Source organism: Falco rusticolus, chromosome 5 (assembly GCF_015220075.1).
Source record: "Falco rusticolus isolate bFalRus1 chromosome 5, bFalRus1.pri, whole genome shotgun sequence".
Taxonomy (NCBI): domain Eukaryota; kingdom Metazoa; phylum Chordata; class Aves; order Falconiformes; family Falconidae; genus Falco; species Falco rusticolus.
The window spans coordinates 74,145,747-74,165,235 of record NC_051191.1 but is presented as its reverse complement, the minus strand read 5'-3'; the positions used below and the strand labels follow the sequence as shown (position 1 = coordinate 74,165,235).

Below are 19,489 nucleotides of genomic sequence, written 5' to 3'. Positions count from 1 at the left end.
AGGATACGTTTCTGAGAGCACCACATGGTTAATTGTCATGTATCTTCCTTACAGACCACCAGAAAAAACAAAAACGTTCAAATGTTTAGAAAAAAATGATCAGATTAAAAGATTTGCAGTTGTTTAGCCTAGAGAAAAAGACTGTGGGGAGACTTGATAGCAGTCATATGTGGAAAAGATAAGAAAAAAAATTTCTTAAATTATAGCCAAGGGGGAATTTTAAGTTAAACATCAGGAAATACATCCTACACATAAGGACAGCAAAGTACTAGAATGGACTGCCTAGTGGGCTATGGAATTTCCATTACTGAAAGCTGTAAAAGGTTATTAGATAAATAGTCAGGTACAGCCCAGATAGAGCTGTGTGCCATGGGGCAGAGGAAAGCAGGGCAGTGACCTCTAAACATCCCATCCAGACAATGGCTTTGCACAGGCTTCACTACGAACCATCAGAAAGAACTGATGGTGCCCCTCTATTTTGGTGTAGCACTGTCTAGTGAATCCCCACATGAAGGTGCAAGGCCCTAAAGCCTAGCTTTGTAAAAATGAAATCATAAGTAGTGTTGTCCCTTTAGATAATGTGGTGTGATTGAATGGATTTCTTTGTGCTGCCTTCTGAGTGCGAAGGGAACTGCGTGAAAACAGGTGTTGATTGTGGTTTTGTGTCATTCAATTGAGGGACTGCAACTGAAGCCCTTGTTCTCTTCTAGCTGGTGCTTCTGGCCCACATACAGCAGGTGGAGGACGGTGCTACAAGCATACTCCCAACCACCACGTGTGGCTGCTAGGCATTCCCGGCAGACATATGCGGGGACCTATGACATGTCCTTAACTAGATACAAAAAAAATAATCAGTGAGATGATACAGTAAAGGTGAGCGAGGAGGGATCTCTGAGGGAGCCACTTGCCCATGCATGCCACCGAAGGCTGCAGTAATATTAGTATCACCACTATCACCTTCACCGCACTGACTTCTTTCCTTTGGTCAATGTAGGAAAGCTTCATTACCATGGGACTCGAATAGGTTGCAAAACTTTGGTCACACGCCATAAAACCATAAGTAAGAAGATGTTATACACATGAGAAATTGGTCTATTGACATTACAGAGTACATTCATCCCTATCTGACTGAACGGCTCACTATATAGCCCCATCAGCATGAGACAGCAATGCACTTGCATTTCAGTGTAATATACCTGTGCTCAAATTGTTCTATGAATCTAGAAACAAAACCCTAAGCTCACACTTTTAAAAGCACAGGATGTGAGGAATTATGCCCCTCATTCGTTCGCACTTGACCATACAGCTCTCGTGCTAGGAAGACTAGTAGCAGCAGTAGGTGGACAAGGGTGCTACGCCATTACTAAGACTGTTGACCTCCAAGAGCTCTTTCACATCAGGCTATTCAGATCACAGTCTTTGCTCCTTCACACTAAGACAGAAAATTTACTCATAAAGAAAACTTCTCTGTCCCCTTTCCAATAAAGGCATATTCTCTGGGCAAAAAGAGAAGCCAGGCCCCCTCCATCATGTGTAATTTTTGTTCTTCACCTATCAAGCAATGCCCATGCCAGAGAATAAAGGTACCCAAATGCATCTGCATGACTTGAGAGTTCCTAATATTTCAGGTCTCTCAGAGGCAATACTTGGGATATAATTCAGGTAAATCCCTCCTGATCAAGTGATCACCTGAAGCCCAGTGTCTTTCATCTGAACTTTCTGAAATTGAGACCATTAGTCCAGTATATTTCACACTGAGAAAAATACAGATTGAGCTTCCAGGAGGTAATATTAGGGTAGCTCTACTGCAACCACCATGCTGGCATGCAGGAACCTCAAACCTCCACCCTAACCCTGCTCATAGGGTTTTACAACTGACTATGTCAGTTTCAGATGACGGGCTCACCCAGGAAAATATGCAGAATTGTGCTGGCAATAATAAACCCTAGATGAAAATATCCTGCAAACACCTGTAGCAATTTTCCTGGGATTGATGGACTGGACTAAAGCCAGTGAGCCTAAGCCATTAAGTATTCCTTCTTCAAAGCACTTGCAAAGCCAGGTATGCGTATATGCAAGCTGCTAGTATCTGCAACATACCTAGACTAGCACTGCCAGCTGTCACCAGCCCCAAATGCTCATGGTTCATGGAAGTGTCCAAGATGGCCTTTAAAAAATGTATTAAAAAAGATGACAAAAACACCATCTCCACACTGGAAAGAACTATTTCTTTCTGCATTTGGGATTCACAGTCATACTACAAAAGTTCAAATTAACAAGGCTGTTAAATGTCATGTCCTGACTCATTTCAGCTGGAAAAACACCAGTGCTTTCAGTTATCTTGCTCCTGCCTGCCGCTACAGACTACCCCTCTAGCCACCACACACAAAACAGTCACCTCAGATTGGTAGTTACTGGCCAGCAGACAATCTGCAGCACAGATTTAATTGTCAAATTTCTCATTAAAGACTCTGAAAAAGCATAAGCTCTGTTGATCAAGAAGGAAAAAACCAGCCTGGATCCTTGATCTGAGCAACAGCGAGTTAAACAGTACTTCACCTGCACGTCCAGCATCACAGGATTTATCCGGTACATCCTGATGTAAGAAAACCACTACTGTGTTATTTTCCCAATGTCCAAAAGTCATCTGGAAGCCAATGCCTGCTTCATGGGAGCCATTCAGATGATAAAAGTTGTTCCAGAAGAGAATCACAGTCCTTCCCCTCCACACCATACCAGGTTATAAGGACTTTAAATCAACCATGCCTGGCTCCATAAGTCCTTTCCTGAACTGTAATGCAGCAGATTTCTCATTAAATGTGAAGCTGGGCTTACACTCCCCTCTAACTAAAAAGACATAAAGGGTCTCTTGAAAGTCACTATATAATCGTCCTACAAGATTTGTAACCATGCTACCCCTTCTTAATAGCTTCTGTAGTAACCTTCCCCAACTTTCTTCAAGCCTAGAGGTTCTGCTAAGCCACACTTCCCACTTCCACCTGGGAGAAGAGGGCCACATCTTTGCTCCAGATGAAGTATTTTCTGAACTTAACCTGATATCCTGCCACATTCCAGTAAAATTTACATGACCCATATCAAGAAACCAAACTGTATGCAAAACGGATGTAATATTTCATCAATTCCCACTCATTCTTCTGCCAGGTGGTAACTGCCAAGCATGAAACAGAACCAAACCTAAGCCTCAAATAAGCCAGCAGTGGTATTAAACCTGTTTTAGAAGTAACTCACAAAAAAAGCTAACAACCAAATACAGCAAATTTATGTAATGCAATCTGATCACTGAATAACTTAAATATATAGTCACATATACAGCAACAAGTCCATAAACTGAACAAGATGACTTTTAGTAACAACATTCATAAATAATAAGAAATGTTAACAGGTGGCCAGGATATAAAGGATAAAGTTTACTAAAGATTTAGACACTGACTTCCAAAGCAAAGGTCTCCTTGCACCTGAAGGTAAAACCCTGTGTGGAGAGAGAACCTCCTTTTAGCATCTTATCAGTTATATAAAGCTACAATAAAACCAGCAAAACAAATCTAACTATTGCCTTTGGGCAGATTAGAACCCACCCTGATTTCTATTTTTACACCATCAGCCAAGTAGCTCATGTGCTCTGTAGTTACTTGTAGTCATCAGGCGTTCGCTGTTCCTACAGCTTCTCATCTGTGACCACTTCCTTTAATTATTCTTCTGCTTACATTTCTTGCTTCTAAAGCAGCAAGTTCACGTCCCCATAAAGGAGCTGAAGACTGGCTAAAAAGCCCATAAAATTACCAGGGCTGTAGACCGGCCTCTCTGGCAGGCTTTGCCTGTGTAGCCCAGCTCCTCTTTTGCTCCAGCCATTGTGCCCTGTAGTTTACAGTCCCACAGCACAACATCTGTAGTTGTGACTTCTAGGTACTCTCAAAAACATTGCTTGAGGTAGAAAATTTTGGTTGTGCAGCTAATGAGTAGAAACATGCACAAGTGAGCAGTGCCACCAGATCCTCCCTGCCTCTGCTAGCAGATGCTCTTCCACAGGGTCCCCTCCCTCCCTGGGACAGCACCAGCACCACATCGCTCAGCCTTGCCAGTCTTTCTAGCCCCACCGTGGCCTCTTCACACAGCAGCTGCTCTATGCACAGGCTTACGTGTTACCCGTCAGTAACTGTACAGCTCTGGGTACCAATAGAAATGAATAAAATATGCTCTCTGAAGCATTTTCCAAACATAAAATCACTCCAAGTTGCAATAGCCTCATGGCTGAATTATTCTCTTGCAAATGCCCTATGCTCCTTCTGTCTTAGGTGGCTCCACAACAATCCCACGGGGGTTTATACTTCTTTTAGTACTGCTCAGTATCCATAACAATGCAGAACCTGGATCACATTTGCTCTTCTGCATCCTCCTAGCCCCAAAACCCCAGAGTTGGCATTGACATGTGGGGTTTTTTTTGAATGCCCAGGGGCATAAGGGTCTGTCTAGCAAAGGCACGGGTTTGTGCTTGGATCAGCTCTTGTGTTACCTAGGAAAGAGAGTGATTGACACTCAGTCACTTTAGATTTGAAATAGAAAGGTTGAGTTAGGGCAGCCATTACTTTCTTTCTGCCTGTGGGCCAAACTGACACTTTGCAGCCAGATCTAGCCCTTCCCTTCCTCTCCGTTACATTTGGAAAGGTCAGCATCTATTTATGTATTTGCACTGACTGCAATAAAGCCACTTTGGCATTTGCGTTATCACAGAAACTAGAGAAAACCAGGATCACCAAAGCCAGTCTGGCTGAGCAGCTTGGCTGAAGACATTTCAGCAAGCCCAGAGACCAAAGCACACATCTGATGTTCAATAGGGACAGAAACCCACTCCTTGGTCTGTTTTAACTCACTTCAGCAAGAGCATGTTTCCCATCTGCTAGCTAATTACTTCAAACTATACACATTGCGTGTCAGTTTTTTTAGCATAAATTTGATTTTCACCATCAGGTATGTTTGCATCTTGTCTATAGGGAGTAGTTTCAAACGGACTATAGCTTTTGCTTAACTGACCAGATAGAACAGATGATGCCTATTCCAGCTTTGCTAACAGGCTGCACAAAATGGTCCAATTACACAGCTCTTACTCATTATGGAATCAAAGTGAGGGTAGGGTTTCACTTAAAAAAATCTGGCTTAATATTTAGTTATCTCAATCACCTGATGCCAATGGCTTGAGATATTATCCAGGACTGAAGGGAAGACTAGTGCTCCAAAAGAGCACAATTTATCAGGTCACTACAGACAGTATTCCATATCTCAGTTTATGAAAGGCACTATATGATACCATTGCTTGAATAATTCAGAAGATCTTTTATAAATTGCATTCCTAACATGCAGATGTCACTTCACAAGATGTAACTACCTCTTCACCTTTTAGTATACAACATTTTCCATGTTTGCAATAATTAATGTTTATTACATTTTCATTTTGAAGAAACATATGTAGCCCCAATCAAGAACATAGTTTGCATTACAGTATGCTTGGGAAGGAAGAGGAAAAAAAAAATAAGAGAAGAGAAACAAATGAAGAAAAGGGATAGCACCAAGAAAGTTCCCCAAATCCTAATTAAATGCAACTCAAAAGAAGTCAGGGAGATACTATTTAGACAGTAGAATTAGTGGAAATAAATATAAGAGTTGCTCAATAAATGTTAGGTCTGGAGGCACTTCATGCTCCTACTCAAGACATCAAAAAAAAAAAAATCATGACATGTATGACAGCGAATATTTCAATGTATTTCTCCAAGCAGCTATTAATTACATAGCTTTACTGAGAACAAACTACTTCAGTAAGTTAGATTGGAAGCAAAAATTAACGGTGTTCTTCCAAAGTCAACACCAAAGGCAATAACTCATACCTCCTGGCAACACTGCAGTCCATCAAACCCTGCCTCTCTTCACTTCAGGTCACTTCCCATTTCTTACAGACTTTTTGGACCATGAGGGTCTAAAATCAGTCCAAACAACACACAGTGTTTGCTCTAAGCAAGTTAACGTTGTCCTCTTAACAGGGTCCACATTCCTCATACAGCTGTACCTTCACATTCCAGCCTGCATCGGCACAGCAGCCGCACTCCCACCCAACCCTTCCCAGTGCCTCCTGCCTGAATCAAACTGCCATTTTCTGCCTCAGAATGAGTATGTTTTTCCTATAATCTTTGTCACGCAAAAAGGAGAAAAGCCTGTAGACTCTACACCAAGCTCCCTTTCCAAATCTGAGTTATTTCCCTGAAATAATTACAAATTATTCTACTAGCGGCAGGCTGAAACTGTAAGACCAGGGAATTTGCTTCGACACAGCAAGAGTACCAGCATCAGAGGACACAATAAAATCTCTGTCCAACTGAGTAATGTTGTGAGCAACCAAGAAAAATTAAACAAACTCCCAGAATCTAACAGGTACCCTGAATAAAAACCACAAATCACACAGCACGATCATAAAATCATTCACTGCTACCCAATACAACACCCACCGCAACAACACAGAACATGTCAGAGAATATCTCCACCTTACACCTACAAGTAGAGCCATTAACTTTCTTCCTGCCTTAATATTAAGGGCAAGAATTTAAATGCTAATTAATAATTTTGAAAATAATGCCTTTCTTCTGATCATGAGGTATCCAGAAACAGCTGCCAGCTTTCCCAAATTTATTTGTGGCTCAAAGCTGTTTCCTTTGGATTTCTCAGACACCATTTGTGATGACTATTCATGAGCAGCTCATTGCAAGTGGCCATTCTTCTAGCTGACAGCACTTTGCAGGTGAAACTTTAGAAGGGATTTGAGCAGCTGGGGAATCACATTTTAGTAATTTGAAATAATTTACTTGTACCAAATGTGTCTAACTGCTTCAGGTGAAATACAACAAAATCAGAAAATTCTTCAATGGGTTCTTCTATTTTGTCAAATTAAAAAGTCGAAGCTTAACATTTGAAATTTCTTATTAAATGTATACACTCCTCTATCCTCCAAAATGATATTTTACAAGTCCAGGTGAAAAGTTTCATTTGATTTAACTATTTCTTCAACCTTCTGGGGTAAGGGGAAAAGAGATCTCAGAAATTCACCTCAGTTCTTCCTTGCTATAAGCTTTTACCAAAAAAACAACACAAATCAATTATATGCATAAATAGCTAAATACTGGTGGTCCTCTAATGGTAAAGATAGTCTGAAATTTGCTTTTGAAACTCTGAGGATGAAAAAGACAGGAATGAGCGAATAATTATTTCAGAAACAGTTTAAAACTGCCTTGTTTTATTCTCTAACTCAAAAGCAGATGAATGTTATTTCACATTTCTCTCACATGGTTCTGAGTTACACCCCAGCTGTTCCTGTGGTTACATCACATTTACTCACAGCATCTAAAATTACTGCGGGGGTATGTGGAAGCCTGTTTTCTTCCATCCTAGTCAGACAGGAAGGGATGGAAAATGCTAGCCATTCTGTTGTGCCTCAGTACACCACCACAGCAGGACCAGAGGTGCATGGCTAAACTTCCAGACTGAAGAGCAAGGTGAGTGTAGGTCTGTCCTGTCAGGGACAGGACTCCTGAACGCTCACCAATACACAGTTCCACATTCTGTGTAACAGTTGGACCACAACGGAGAGGAAATATATTTACAAGTTAACCTGAGACATGGCAGCCCGGCTGTGCAGTTTTACCCAACCATGCCACTGATCTCGGCTGTAGTAGGGTCACCGGCATCTCTGGACTCTCACGGCCACCAGACACATATCAAAATTATGGACTAACATTGAAACTTCAAGTCTACACAAAAACCTTTACAAGAGCCATAGGAATAACCTCTTGTTAGTATTAAGCTACACCTACAGTTACATGCAGAGTCTACACGTTTTGCCTCCCAAGAGTGGGAAATAATGCTGTAGATCACAGCAAGTTACAGAATAAAGCTGCTGTCAAGAAACATCTGATTTTAATTGAAATGACACTTCATCAGCCAACAACTCCAGGCAATGCCACCATAGTACGTGCTCGGAAATGAGATGCAGGTGGGATGCCCACCCTCACTGCATGTTAGGCCACCTTCTGTAATGAGCCACCTCCTGCCCTGCATCTTCTCCTGACCATTAGCCACTAGCAAAAACTGACAATGAGCCACGAGCAGTTTCTCTACAGGATGGGAAAGATGGTGCAGTCTGTGTAATATTTCATTTCTGTTTCAAAAAATTTTAATTCTAGAAATCAGGGGGCAAATGGGAGGGGAAGAGTAAGAGGAGTAACTTCCAGCAGCTGGAATTGCTGGTTCATGCAAAACACTGCAACTTCAAATTTTGTTCTTATAGACTGAAGCAAAACACTAAATTACTATTGCCACATAAAAGCTTTTTTTTTTTTTTTTTTTTGCAGGTTTCTCCCTCAGCCAATCAAAAACTTGGAGGAGGATATAATCAAGCAAAGTCTGAGGAAAAAAAAAGCTGGCAATGGAGCTGATTAAAAAAAACAGCTGAAATATTACATTCAAAAAATGGTAAAATGAAATTTTATAACACCACCAAAACCTTTTAACCTTTTAACTTCAAAGAAAAATTGAAAAATCAATGAACAGATACTAAATTTATATTTTGATGAAATAGCATTTTTAAAAAGCACCTCATCAGAAAACGTTGAGCCAGCTTTTAAGAACTTTATCTACAGATTATTCAGAAGAAAAAATATTGTATTTTGTATTGTTCACATTCAAAAATAACTGACATTTTACATATTAAGTTCTGACATACTTACAATGTTTCTGTATGTTTCCATTGATGCATAGCCAGCTTATTCTATGCCATAAAATACAGCAAGTTTCCTATTTACTTTTGAGTTACATTATCCTTTAGGTCAATAACTGGTTCAGGACTGAGAAATGTTCTGCAAACACAAAATGGCTTAAGCCCAGCAGATTGATGGGGATAGAGCCTTTTTTATTTATTCTGGAGGAAATATTTCTTCAATTATATCAACATAGCTGTGGCCCTTTACATTCCTGTTACAACCCCTGAGAATTTCGGAGTATAACCCATATTTTAGGAGTGGTTTTAAGCTTCTGGATACTTTTGAAAGGAATATTCATCTTCACAAAAATTGCTTGCTGGTTGCTAGCATGCTAATAGACACCATTCTTCAAAGTAGAAGCCTGAAAAATTTAGGTGAGTATTTTTTTTTGAAACAGAGAGAGGTAGAAAAATACTTTGTTTAAGAATTTACTGCAAATAAGTCTTCCTAAGCTTTTAAGCCTAACAGGATTTCATGTGATAAAGGTCTACAAAATTCCTCTGGGCAAAATACATAGGAATAACACATCAAGTCAGAGGCAATGGTACTTGCAAGAAAAGAGGGAGCAGAAGTGAGTAGCACTTGTCAGAAATGAACTGCCCATCAATTGATTAACGGAACAGCATTTTCGGCACCCGTCCTAGAGCTGCTTTGTAGCATTGTTCTAGGGTTGGATCATCATAAAAATTAACCCCTTCCACCACCACCCCTACAACAGCATCCAGCCATCCTCTTCACAGCCTGCTCGGCAAGCCTAAGGGACCCTGAAGTCCCAACTCCTTAGCTTATGTTGTCCCTCAGCAGTTCATCTCTCCAGGGCTTCCTAGATCCTCACTCTCAATCTGGCCAGCTGATAAACTTTGAAGATAGGGCTTGGGAGCCTGGGAATCACTGCACTGTGATTCCTCTCTACCCAGCATGTACCTCTCTGAAGGTGCCCAGAGTCTCTTTTCTGTGAGAGGAGGTAGGACACCACTGTGGCCAGCAGAGTGCTAGTTTTTAATCCCAAGATAATCAAATCTGAAATCCCAAATTCATCACAAAATAAGTGGCCTCCCTGTGCCAGCTCAGGTGGGGCTTTCCTGAAACACTGGACAGGATGCACACACATATTTTGAGCAGTTGCTGCCAATATCTTTGTGTGGTCTGAAGTCCACAGCTCTGCCAAGGATTTCAGTTTTCTCCAATAAACAGTGCAATATTGTAGCAACGATTCACACTAATAATCATAAAAAAGATTTACAGCTGCTGCTCTGCAACACACCATAAACTTCCTACCAGTCTCAAAGGCAGGAAGAGAAATTCACTCCAGCTGGGCAGCCCTGTTCCAGCTGTACTGCAGGAAAAGACTCCCCACGCACCTTTCAGCATCTACTCACTTGCAGGGACACAGCAGCTGGGGAGCAGCTTGAGGGAAGCAGAGGTCCATTAACCACTTCATTGCACCAGGCACAGCCGAGTGACACGGCAGCAGGCTGGCAGCCTAAGCCAGGCGCAGCTGTAACACAGCTCCTCCAGATGATGTCTTAACACAGGAAGCAGCTGTTCCCATCTCCTCTGCCCTGTGCTGCAGCTTCCCCTCACTCTTTCTCCACTGAAACTCATTAAAAGCCATAAGTCTGTTGTTGAGATCTGGAAACTACTAATAACCTTTTTGATGTTTTGTTTGCAGGATGAGTTCAACAGCTAAGAACTCTGCTACACGTTTAAGGGGAACAGCAACAAATGAAAAGCCTCATGCGAATGACTCACCATTGACTGGGAGGCTTAATAAATACCTATGCCTTTAATTTGAGAAAAATCAATTAATACATCCAGATGTCTAGCTTTCTTTAAATGCATAGCCACATAAAACAACTCTCCTTCCGCATACAACATTCAATATAATCAATTGATTATTTAACATCAGTTCTTACATTAGTTAAAAATACAAGAACCCTAGATCAGCATCACAAATTCTCAGCACTCAAAAACCCTGCACTTAACAGAAAACACCTTTGCTGAACAGCAACAAACCACTTCTGATATTCAAAACACAGCAAGAATCGGCAAGGTCAAGTTGTCGGCTTCTGTTATTGCGCTCACATTGCCTGCCATCAGTAAACTTAATTAACTTGGAAGTAACTTGGACAACTTCACACAAAGTACTGTCACATCTTAGCTAAGTAGATCTGAACCGAAGCAATCCCAGATGAGGGCTCAAGCTCCCAGTGAGTGTGATCACTGACTGTAATGCAGAAATCGCCTTCTTAAAACAGCCAGAACTTAAAACACCCAGTCTCATCCCTTATGTACACACCTGAAAAGTGGCCACAGAAATAACATGCATACAAACGTTTTATAATCTTCAGGACACAGAAGTAAAAAAAGAGGAGACTGGTTTGTATTGAGAAATGAAGATACAATTTCTTGATGAGCATTCAGCCTATTCATATTCATTTGTACCACGTTACCATATGGTATATTAATACTTAAAGTGAAAAGAAGAAAAAGGTTACTAACCTGTGGGAAGAGAGAGTAAGTTGCATTGTCAATAGTGACAGAATATAAAAATTCCCCATCAAACCAGAGGTTCTTTCCCATTGGGGAGTTCAGCTTTGTCATCGCAAAGAGCTGCCCGGGGTCACAGCATTCTTCCAGCAGTTTCCTGGTGAAGACAACCAAAAGATAAAGAGCCACTAATTAATCGGAGCCTTGGCATGCCTTCTCCAACAACCACCCTTCACACCTGAGATCTGCCACTCTCAGATGCTCCAAAGCAAGCCCTTCATCTTCCCAGCCAGTGGATGAACATAGGGTGACCCTTTTTTACTTACAGAAAGGCCAGAAAACCTGATTTTGTTTCAGAAAACCTTAGAAACAGACAGTAAAAATGTCAAACCTCCATTCACTTTTGAGTGGCATAGAGGTAGAACCAAGATTCAGAAAAAAAACCCTCCATCCTTTACAACCCATTCAAATGAATAAAAACCTGGCCTTCAACACGTAAAGAAATCAGAGAAGCTCCTTTGAAAATTAAATCCAAGGTATATGAAAATTCAATCCCACACCTTATTCATGAAGGGCAGGCCTCCTAACCCCCCCCAGTTACATAACTTAGTACGGAAAAAATACGGCATCTCTCTCCAGATACTAAACACCCTTGTGCTATATTCACAGCAGTATTAGAGTTTGACTTCTAATTGAAGTTCAATTTGAGTCATCTCAGTATGAGACAGACAGATAGATAGTGTGGATGTTATGCTTCTTGTTTCCTCATTGAAACTGCATATCCTCTTACACGCTCACTTCCCCAAAACATTTATTACTCAGCCCGAGTAGAAATTTGAGAGCTGGTGAGGTGGTTGAAGGTTATACTGAGCAAAAATTCTGTATCACAGCAAACTCAGCAATTAATTCCCTAAAATACAGAATGATGAAAAACTCTAGGCATCTGCAGGGCAGGAATATCCTGTCATTCTGAAGCTGCAAGGGATTAGCTCTCTATACGAAGGGTCACGCTCATATTAGTTTTTATAAGAAATAGACATATATAAAATATACATTGTAGAGTTATGCCATTACAGTACATTGATACATTATTACATAAATTTCTCATTTATTTTAAAGGGAATCCTAAAGAGACTGATGCCATTTCAAGTGGCTGCATAAGAGTTGCAAGCGGCAGGCAGAAAAACATCAGTTATTAGTGGCTACTAAAATGTTCTCCTGTATGAAAGAGGAGATTTTATGCAAAACCATTAAGTCATTCACAGAAATTTTAAATTTTTTTTAGCATTTTTTAAAGCTTTACAGCTAGTTTTCTTCTCTAAAAATTGATTTTTTAAAAAGAAATCATTGTTTTCCCCTATCAAAAATTTATTTTGCCATCAGTTAATAGTTTTCTGCAACTATGCCACTATTTTCCATATGTATTTCAACTGAAAACTTGATGAAAACGCTAGAGCTGACTTGTTGTAATCTTAGCAGAAGAGGAAACCTGGCGGTGCCAGTGCTATTTGTGAGCTTTCCCCACTGGGGAAATTCAATTATTTGCTCTGGCTCAGCTCCAGGGCAGCGCTGCCACCACCACCACCCCAGGCCACTGGGACACTTGCTCACGTGGAAGAAGGCTCTCAAAGGACAGCAAGGATGCAAGGATTGATGGCAGGAGGTGCACTCTTCTCCTAAAGCAGGTGTATCCTGAGTGTATCCTTTGCCCGTGACACACAGGGAGATTAAATTGTTAAAAAGAAGCAAATTACACAAGGAAACTGGGTATCACATTTTGTTCTAAATCAAGAGTCAGCTTCTACAACGAGCCGCAAGATAAGCTCTCCCCCTGTAACAGGCTGAGCAGCCGCTCTGTCCCCACAGGCAGCCAAAGAGGTGACGGATTTTTATGAAGACTCAAATCAGAAGCTTATGACAGGGTGCTACATGGCTCAAAATTTCAGCATGTCGTCCATTTGACAATGGTGCCGCACTGAAGAGCATGAGGCTCCACCACATACCCAGACCCCCCAGTGTGAGGGTACAGGGGCTCACAAGGGCAGAGCGTGCTGCTGCTCAGGCTGAAGCGCTACGAGCAATAACTTGTTCTCATGTGTTTTCTCCATACATACCTGCGCTCTTCCGTCCGTATAGAGAAGTATTTCAGAAAAGATGTAAATTGCCATGCTTTGGTGTGCAAGTCAATCCCAAACTAATGAAGTGTAGGACAAAACTGTGTTCAGTTCTAGACCCCACGACTCAAAACAGACTGGAAGGGGTCCACAGAAGGGCCACAACAACAATCAAAGGGCTGGAAAACCTGCCCTGTGGGGAAAGACTTAAAAAGTTAAGTCTTTTCTCCCTGGAGAAGATGAGACTTAGGGGGACTTCATCAGTTTTCCAGTACTTGAAGGGCAGTTATAACGGGGATGGAGGCTCTCTCTTCACAAGGAGCCACACAGAGAAGACAAGGAGCAATGAGTACAAGCTGCACTGGGAGACGTTTCATCCTGATATAAGAAAGAAATTTTTTACAGTGAGAACAATCATCCCTTGGAACAACTTCCCCAGGGATGTGGTGGAGTCCCCATCGCTGGAGGTTTTCAAGATGAAGTTGGACAAGGTGCTAGACTTCATTTCCCACAAAAGGCTGGACCAGGTGATCATTCTAGGCACCTTCACACTTCTGTTTCTGTGATTCTGGAACTGTGTTTTCCTTTAGACTGCCTGTTGTAGAGCTCGTTTGTCACTCTTTGAGCAGAACAGAGCAATGTGTCAGCCAGAGTGGCAATTTCCATTCCTAGAAACACCAATGGCTCTACCTATATCCACCACAGAAAGGCTTCACATCATCCTCCCGTAGATGCCCAAATAAAGCCTTCATCACAGAACCGTGAAAATCAGACTAGAGAAAATTTGAAACCTCTTACCAAATAACCTTTGCAAAGCAGTTTCAGACAGTCATGAAATATTGTTCCAAATGAAAGATTTGAGAGTGGAGATTTTTCTGGCTGTCCACAAACTCCAGTATGCAGCCTTTGGAAAAATATTTCACTCGCTCTGTCAAGTGGAAAGAAAATAATTTTTGCCTATCTTTCCTCTCCTTTTCTTTGTATTTTCTATCCCCATGGCAACTTTTTCAAGAAAACATAATGTAATCCAAGACCAGCCGGAGCTCAACTCTACATATAGTTGTTTCTTATACAACTGTATAACAAAACTAAAATTTCCAAGTGAAATCTTGCAACTCATACCTTCTCTGGAAGTTTGGTCAGAGGAAAAAGCACAAAAATAACAGACATCTCAGTGGAAAAGTATCTAGGGAATGTTTCATATTAATGACCCTTTCTTTAGCCAGGGTAAACTGAAGAGCTAGGGAACAGCTCTTTGTATCTCTTTGTATGATTCCTCCCACCCTCCCTGCCATCTATCAGGCTAGATATATATACCTACTCTTTTCCCTCCCCAAAAATGCATTTTTCCAGTTCCCACTAAATCCTTTGTTGATAAACATATTATGAAAAGTAGCAAGTACCTCCTGGAAGGTCCACAGATAAGCAGATCACTAGTTCAAGTATGCATCTGTATATATTAGCACAAAAACCTTGTGCACTCACATGTGCTTTCTGTCAGAAAAGAGTAATTTTTAAAAGTCTCACATCATTCAGTCTCTCTTTCTGATCCAAATCCCAAAGTTCCAAAGTGAGAAAAGCTCCATATGAAAACATGCATTACAAAGCAGAATGGATTCAAAGGTGAATCTAAAGCAGGGTACTTTGCAGGATCAGGGAGTAGCTAGATTAAAACATACAGCTAAAATGTTATGAATTTGCAAAACTGCAGCAGCTCTTAGCCAAGGATTTCAGTTCACTGTAAGCATTTCTGCACTCACAGGACGTAAAAAATATACCTTTGACTCGAAGTTATCTCCAATTCAGGGGAGACCTACGTATGAGAGGAATTAAATAACTTTAATATTGGTATTGAAAAGGCACTGGGGGCCCTCAGACCTGATAGCACTTAAGGGACAAATCCCCAGTTGTGACAGAAGCAGAAGAAAAGTTACTTTGAGACTCTCACTTCAGGCCTCTAAGATTCAGCCAGAACTGGGCACCAAGCAGGTGACTAACCACAGGGCAGCATTAGCACTGAAGTGGCTCCGCTCATCGGCTCAAGCGCCAGGCGGGAGCTGAGCAGCAGTCTGGGGGCATGAGCTGTATCCCCACAGTACACTTCGTTCAGGTTATACCAGCAGACATTGCACATTGAAAGAAGCAGAGTGGAATAGTTGGTGCCAAGGTTCCTATACCCACATTACCTTCTTTTCATGGTATTTACTGCAGACTAACTCTGGTCTGATTCCACAAAAAGCCTGTGAGTGGCTGTAGCAAAAAGTGCATTACTGAAGTGCAGTAACTTGTGACAATCAGGAGATTTGCCTCAAAAGCCCACTTCTGATCAAAGAGCTCATATAGGTGCACCCTCCTCCACCTAAAAGCAGAGAGGAAACCAGACCTCCTTGAGAAGTCTAAACCTAAACTCATACATAACGTCAGTGAAAGAGCTTGCATAAAAATCCCAAACTGCTTATTCTTCACCTTAATGAACTTTTTTCTGTTTGCAGCCAGTTAATACTTAATCTCACTCTGGTTTGACTTGAGTCCCAGCCAATAATGACTCAATAGCTAGTTCAAACATCCCATATGGCTTAAGATGGGCAAATATAACATCTAAAAGCAGAAATGGGCAATTCCACAGCATGGGTTGTCAGTCAGGAGTTTATAGCCCTTTAGATATCTCTTCTTCATAGGTGGAACAGGTCCTGCCTCCCCAGCACACCACCACTTCTCCAGCTCTCTGTGCCATGCCCGTCTTGTGATGCTGGTCAACATGGAGCACATCAGTGCTGCCAGCACTGTGAAAGCGAGGGGGAGCAAAGTCCTTCCTCTCAGATTTTTCCTTTTAAACCCATACCAGGGGGATAAGGAAAAGATCAGGTTGAAGTGGAACCACTTCTCAGGCAGCAGCAACAGGAGGGCAACTTCATGGAGGACTGAAGGCTTAAGCCTGATCATAAATGGACCGACGGGCAGAGAGTGTGTGGCATGGCACAGCATGTGGAGTACAGGGGTAAGGGTCCAAGGTGAGGCTGGTCAGGGCTATTAAGACCTACCGGTGCCCTGACACTGGTAACACTACCAACACCCCTTCTTCTGCCCCAAGGAGGCAGCAGTTTTATAGCACATCACACACACTTGATGAACCTTGCACTGTGCAGGACCCCATCGAGGTCTGCACGGCAGTGCCCCGTGAAGGATGATGCTGCACACACAGGAGGGGGAGAGGACAGGAGGGGCTACAGCTTGATGCTGCTCTGCAGGTCCCAGCAAGTACCAGCAGTCCCCACATGGAACAAAGGCACCGATTCAACCACTGCTCAATGTAACACTAAACTTACTATTACTGTTCCATTACAGTTTGGCTTTAATGGCAGCATTAAAATTATGACTTGAGGTTCAGGTTCCAGTTTGAGATAAAAATAATCGGTCAAACTAACTGTTTTCGTCAGACTCTGCTCAGCTGCCTGGATTTAGCTGGTCATCATGCTAGCTTCTGTCCGGTGACTACGAATCAGAGCCAGGAGCTGACAGCACAACACTCGGCATTTGGTCTAACACAAACCTCCTTTTCTCTACATTGCAGTCCATGTTCACCTCAGCTGCCCATGTTTTGCCTTAGGATCACATGAATCTGAACACGCAGAGAAAAAAATGAATCTGTCCTTGGAGTTTCAGCTGGTGTCAGGCCAAAATCATCAGGCCATCACCCACAACCAGGGATTTGTGGCACTGCTGAAATCCAGAGGATGGGTGGTTGCTTGGGTTCATTAAGGAAGATTTGCACAGCTCCATGTCGGTGCAATTGCTTAATTGCTTCCATCTACATATCCCTGAGCAGAGGCAGGGGGACCCATCAAGAGCCTCTGGGACTCCTCAACTAAATCAACACCTATATCCCAGCACATGCACGCTTCAGAGACCCCGGGCTAACATGCCTGTCAGAAATACTTTAGTGATTAATATCAACAGTGGCTCTGAAACGCAACTGGTCTGACCACTTCCATCATGAGGAGTCTAAAATCTATTCCTGAAAAATCTCTAAATTTAGTCTTCAAAGTGTAATGTTTCCCCAAGAATAATACTTCCACATGTTCTCGCAATAAGTTTTGGTGGCAGGGGAGAAACCACAACTGTTGCTTAATGGTTAAAATTGTGCCTTTAAAAGATCAGCACTCAGTTTAGAGCTTGAATTTTTGTCCCTTCAGGTTCTGGCTGATTTTTTTAAATTATCTGTTCCCCTCTTCACCACCACCCCACCACCCCCCACCCAGTTCAGAGATCCCTGGCTTCTCGGATTTCAGCCTCCCCTCTGATGAGTGGAAGAGCTGGAGTTTCCCGAATTTCTCACTTTTGAACAAAGTTATTTACCCTTTCCATCATTCCTGTGGCTATTGCCTTTTTTTCAAAATTCCCCTCTAAATATTCCAAGCCTGGAAATAACATTTCTACAGTAGTCAACCCCTGCCAGCTACAGGGACAAAACGACCTCTCTGGTATTACCCATGCATCCCACATCCAAGGCCAAAGCACATCTAACTGATTAAATATTTAGCACTCTTCTCACTGCCAGTGCTTCCCAGGATAGGGACATCTATCTGTAACTGCAGCCTACACTCTGGTTTGCTAAATGTGAGATTTCACATATGGCTCTATTGAGAATCAGGAAGCGCAGCAGGAAACCCAGGCTGCTCTCTCTCCTGGGCCTGTCGCCTGCATCAGTTGCCACCCTGTTCCTTTTCTCATCTGGAAAATTTACCAACAATATTGTAATGTCGTCTTGCAAATCACTGATAAAAGAAATGCAGAGGATCAGTAATTAATCAGCAAGTTCACACCTGGACACATCCTGAATTCATCCATCCAATGACCATCACCATCCAAGAACAGTAAAAAAAGCTAACCCATATCCCATCTCCAACAGTAGGCAGTAGCTAATGCTAGCAGCTGTAAGGCAGCCCTCTCATATAGCCACATAATGACTATACTTGTGGCCATTTTTTTCTCCAAGCTGGCAGCCTGAGAATTTTATGGCTCTACAGAAGGCTACAGAACCCGTTCAGTAACAGTAAAGTCACTGATTCAATTAAAGTCAGCATGGTCACACGAGCTTGTAGCTGCAGTTGGCATTTGGCTTCCGACAGTCTGTTAAAACATGGTTAGTTGGGCTTGGTCACAGTCACAATTTCTCGTTCCCAAAGAGCTCAATATACTACTTGTAACTGGGGGTTAGCTTGAAGAAGTCACTGAGGCTTTGAGGTTTTCATGGTGTTTAAAGTACCTTAGTATTCAAGTGGTTCAAGGCATGATAGCCTGCACCTTAAGCAGGGCAGAAGACAGCAATACGGAAACTGAAAGTGGAATATAATGTTCTTCTCTTACCAGGGCAGATATCGCACACATCAGACTCTTGCTTCAAACACTTAATTGCCCCTGTACCAAAGCTGTGGGTAGAACACGAGCAACTGCTATGAATTTACTTGGGAGATGGAGGGGAGAGGCTGTCACTTTTCTGCAACCGTCAGAAGCTAAGGGACACACTGAATGAACTCCTGGTCACAAAACACAGAGCCACATGGTCTTATTCCTGCACATCAAAATAAAATACTGGCTTCAGCCTTGTCAAGTATTTTGGCACCACTCCTCTCTACAGCAGACTCCACCCCACCTGAGATGAAATTTAAAACTACCTTTAGCACAACTGTTCGGGAATATGACCTTAAAATTGCCCTCCTAAGAACATCATGGACAAGTACCAGAAGAATAAGAGAACCACCAATGCAAATCCTCTTGATATTCACAAAATCATACCAAACTCTTTTTTTGGGAAAGCAGTAATAGTTTAAGCTCTAAGTAAAATTAAAACCTTTGCCAAAAACATCTAAATCAAGAATATGTTGCTCTGCACAAGTTCATTTGTGAAAATCCCCCAATTACCTGAACCTGAAGAATTAGTTTAAATGCAATGAAAAATAAATAGAGTGGACACGGCAGAGCAGAACAGCGAGATTAGCTGATTACTGATTGTCTGATTACTGCCAAGTTTTCTGCAATATGATAAGATTTTTATGAAAACTAAAGTCA

The 19,489-nt window shown here is 41.9% G+C and overlaps 1 protein-coding gene across 1 annotated transcript in view; it reads right to left on the bottom strand.

Moving 5' to 3' along the window:
• ST8SIA1 (ST8 alpha-N-acetyl-neuraminide alpha-2,8-sialyltransferase 1) overlaps nt 1-19,489 on the bottom strand; it is a 141,228-nt gene that overhangs the window by 94,735 nt on the left and 27,004 nt on the right. Inside the window, exon 2 of the mRNA XM_037389176.1 lies at nt 11,319-11,463. Coding sequence (XP_037245073.1) covers nt 11,319-11,463 — 145 coding nt within the window. The remainder of the gene's footprint in view (nt 1-11,318; nt 11,464-19,489) is intronic.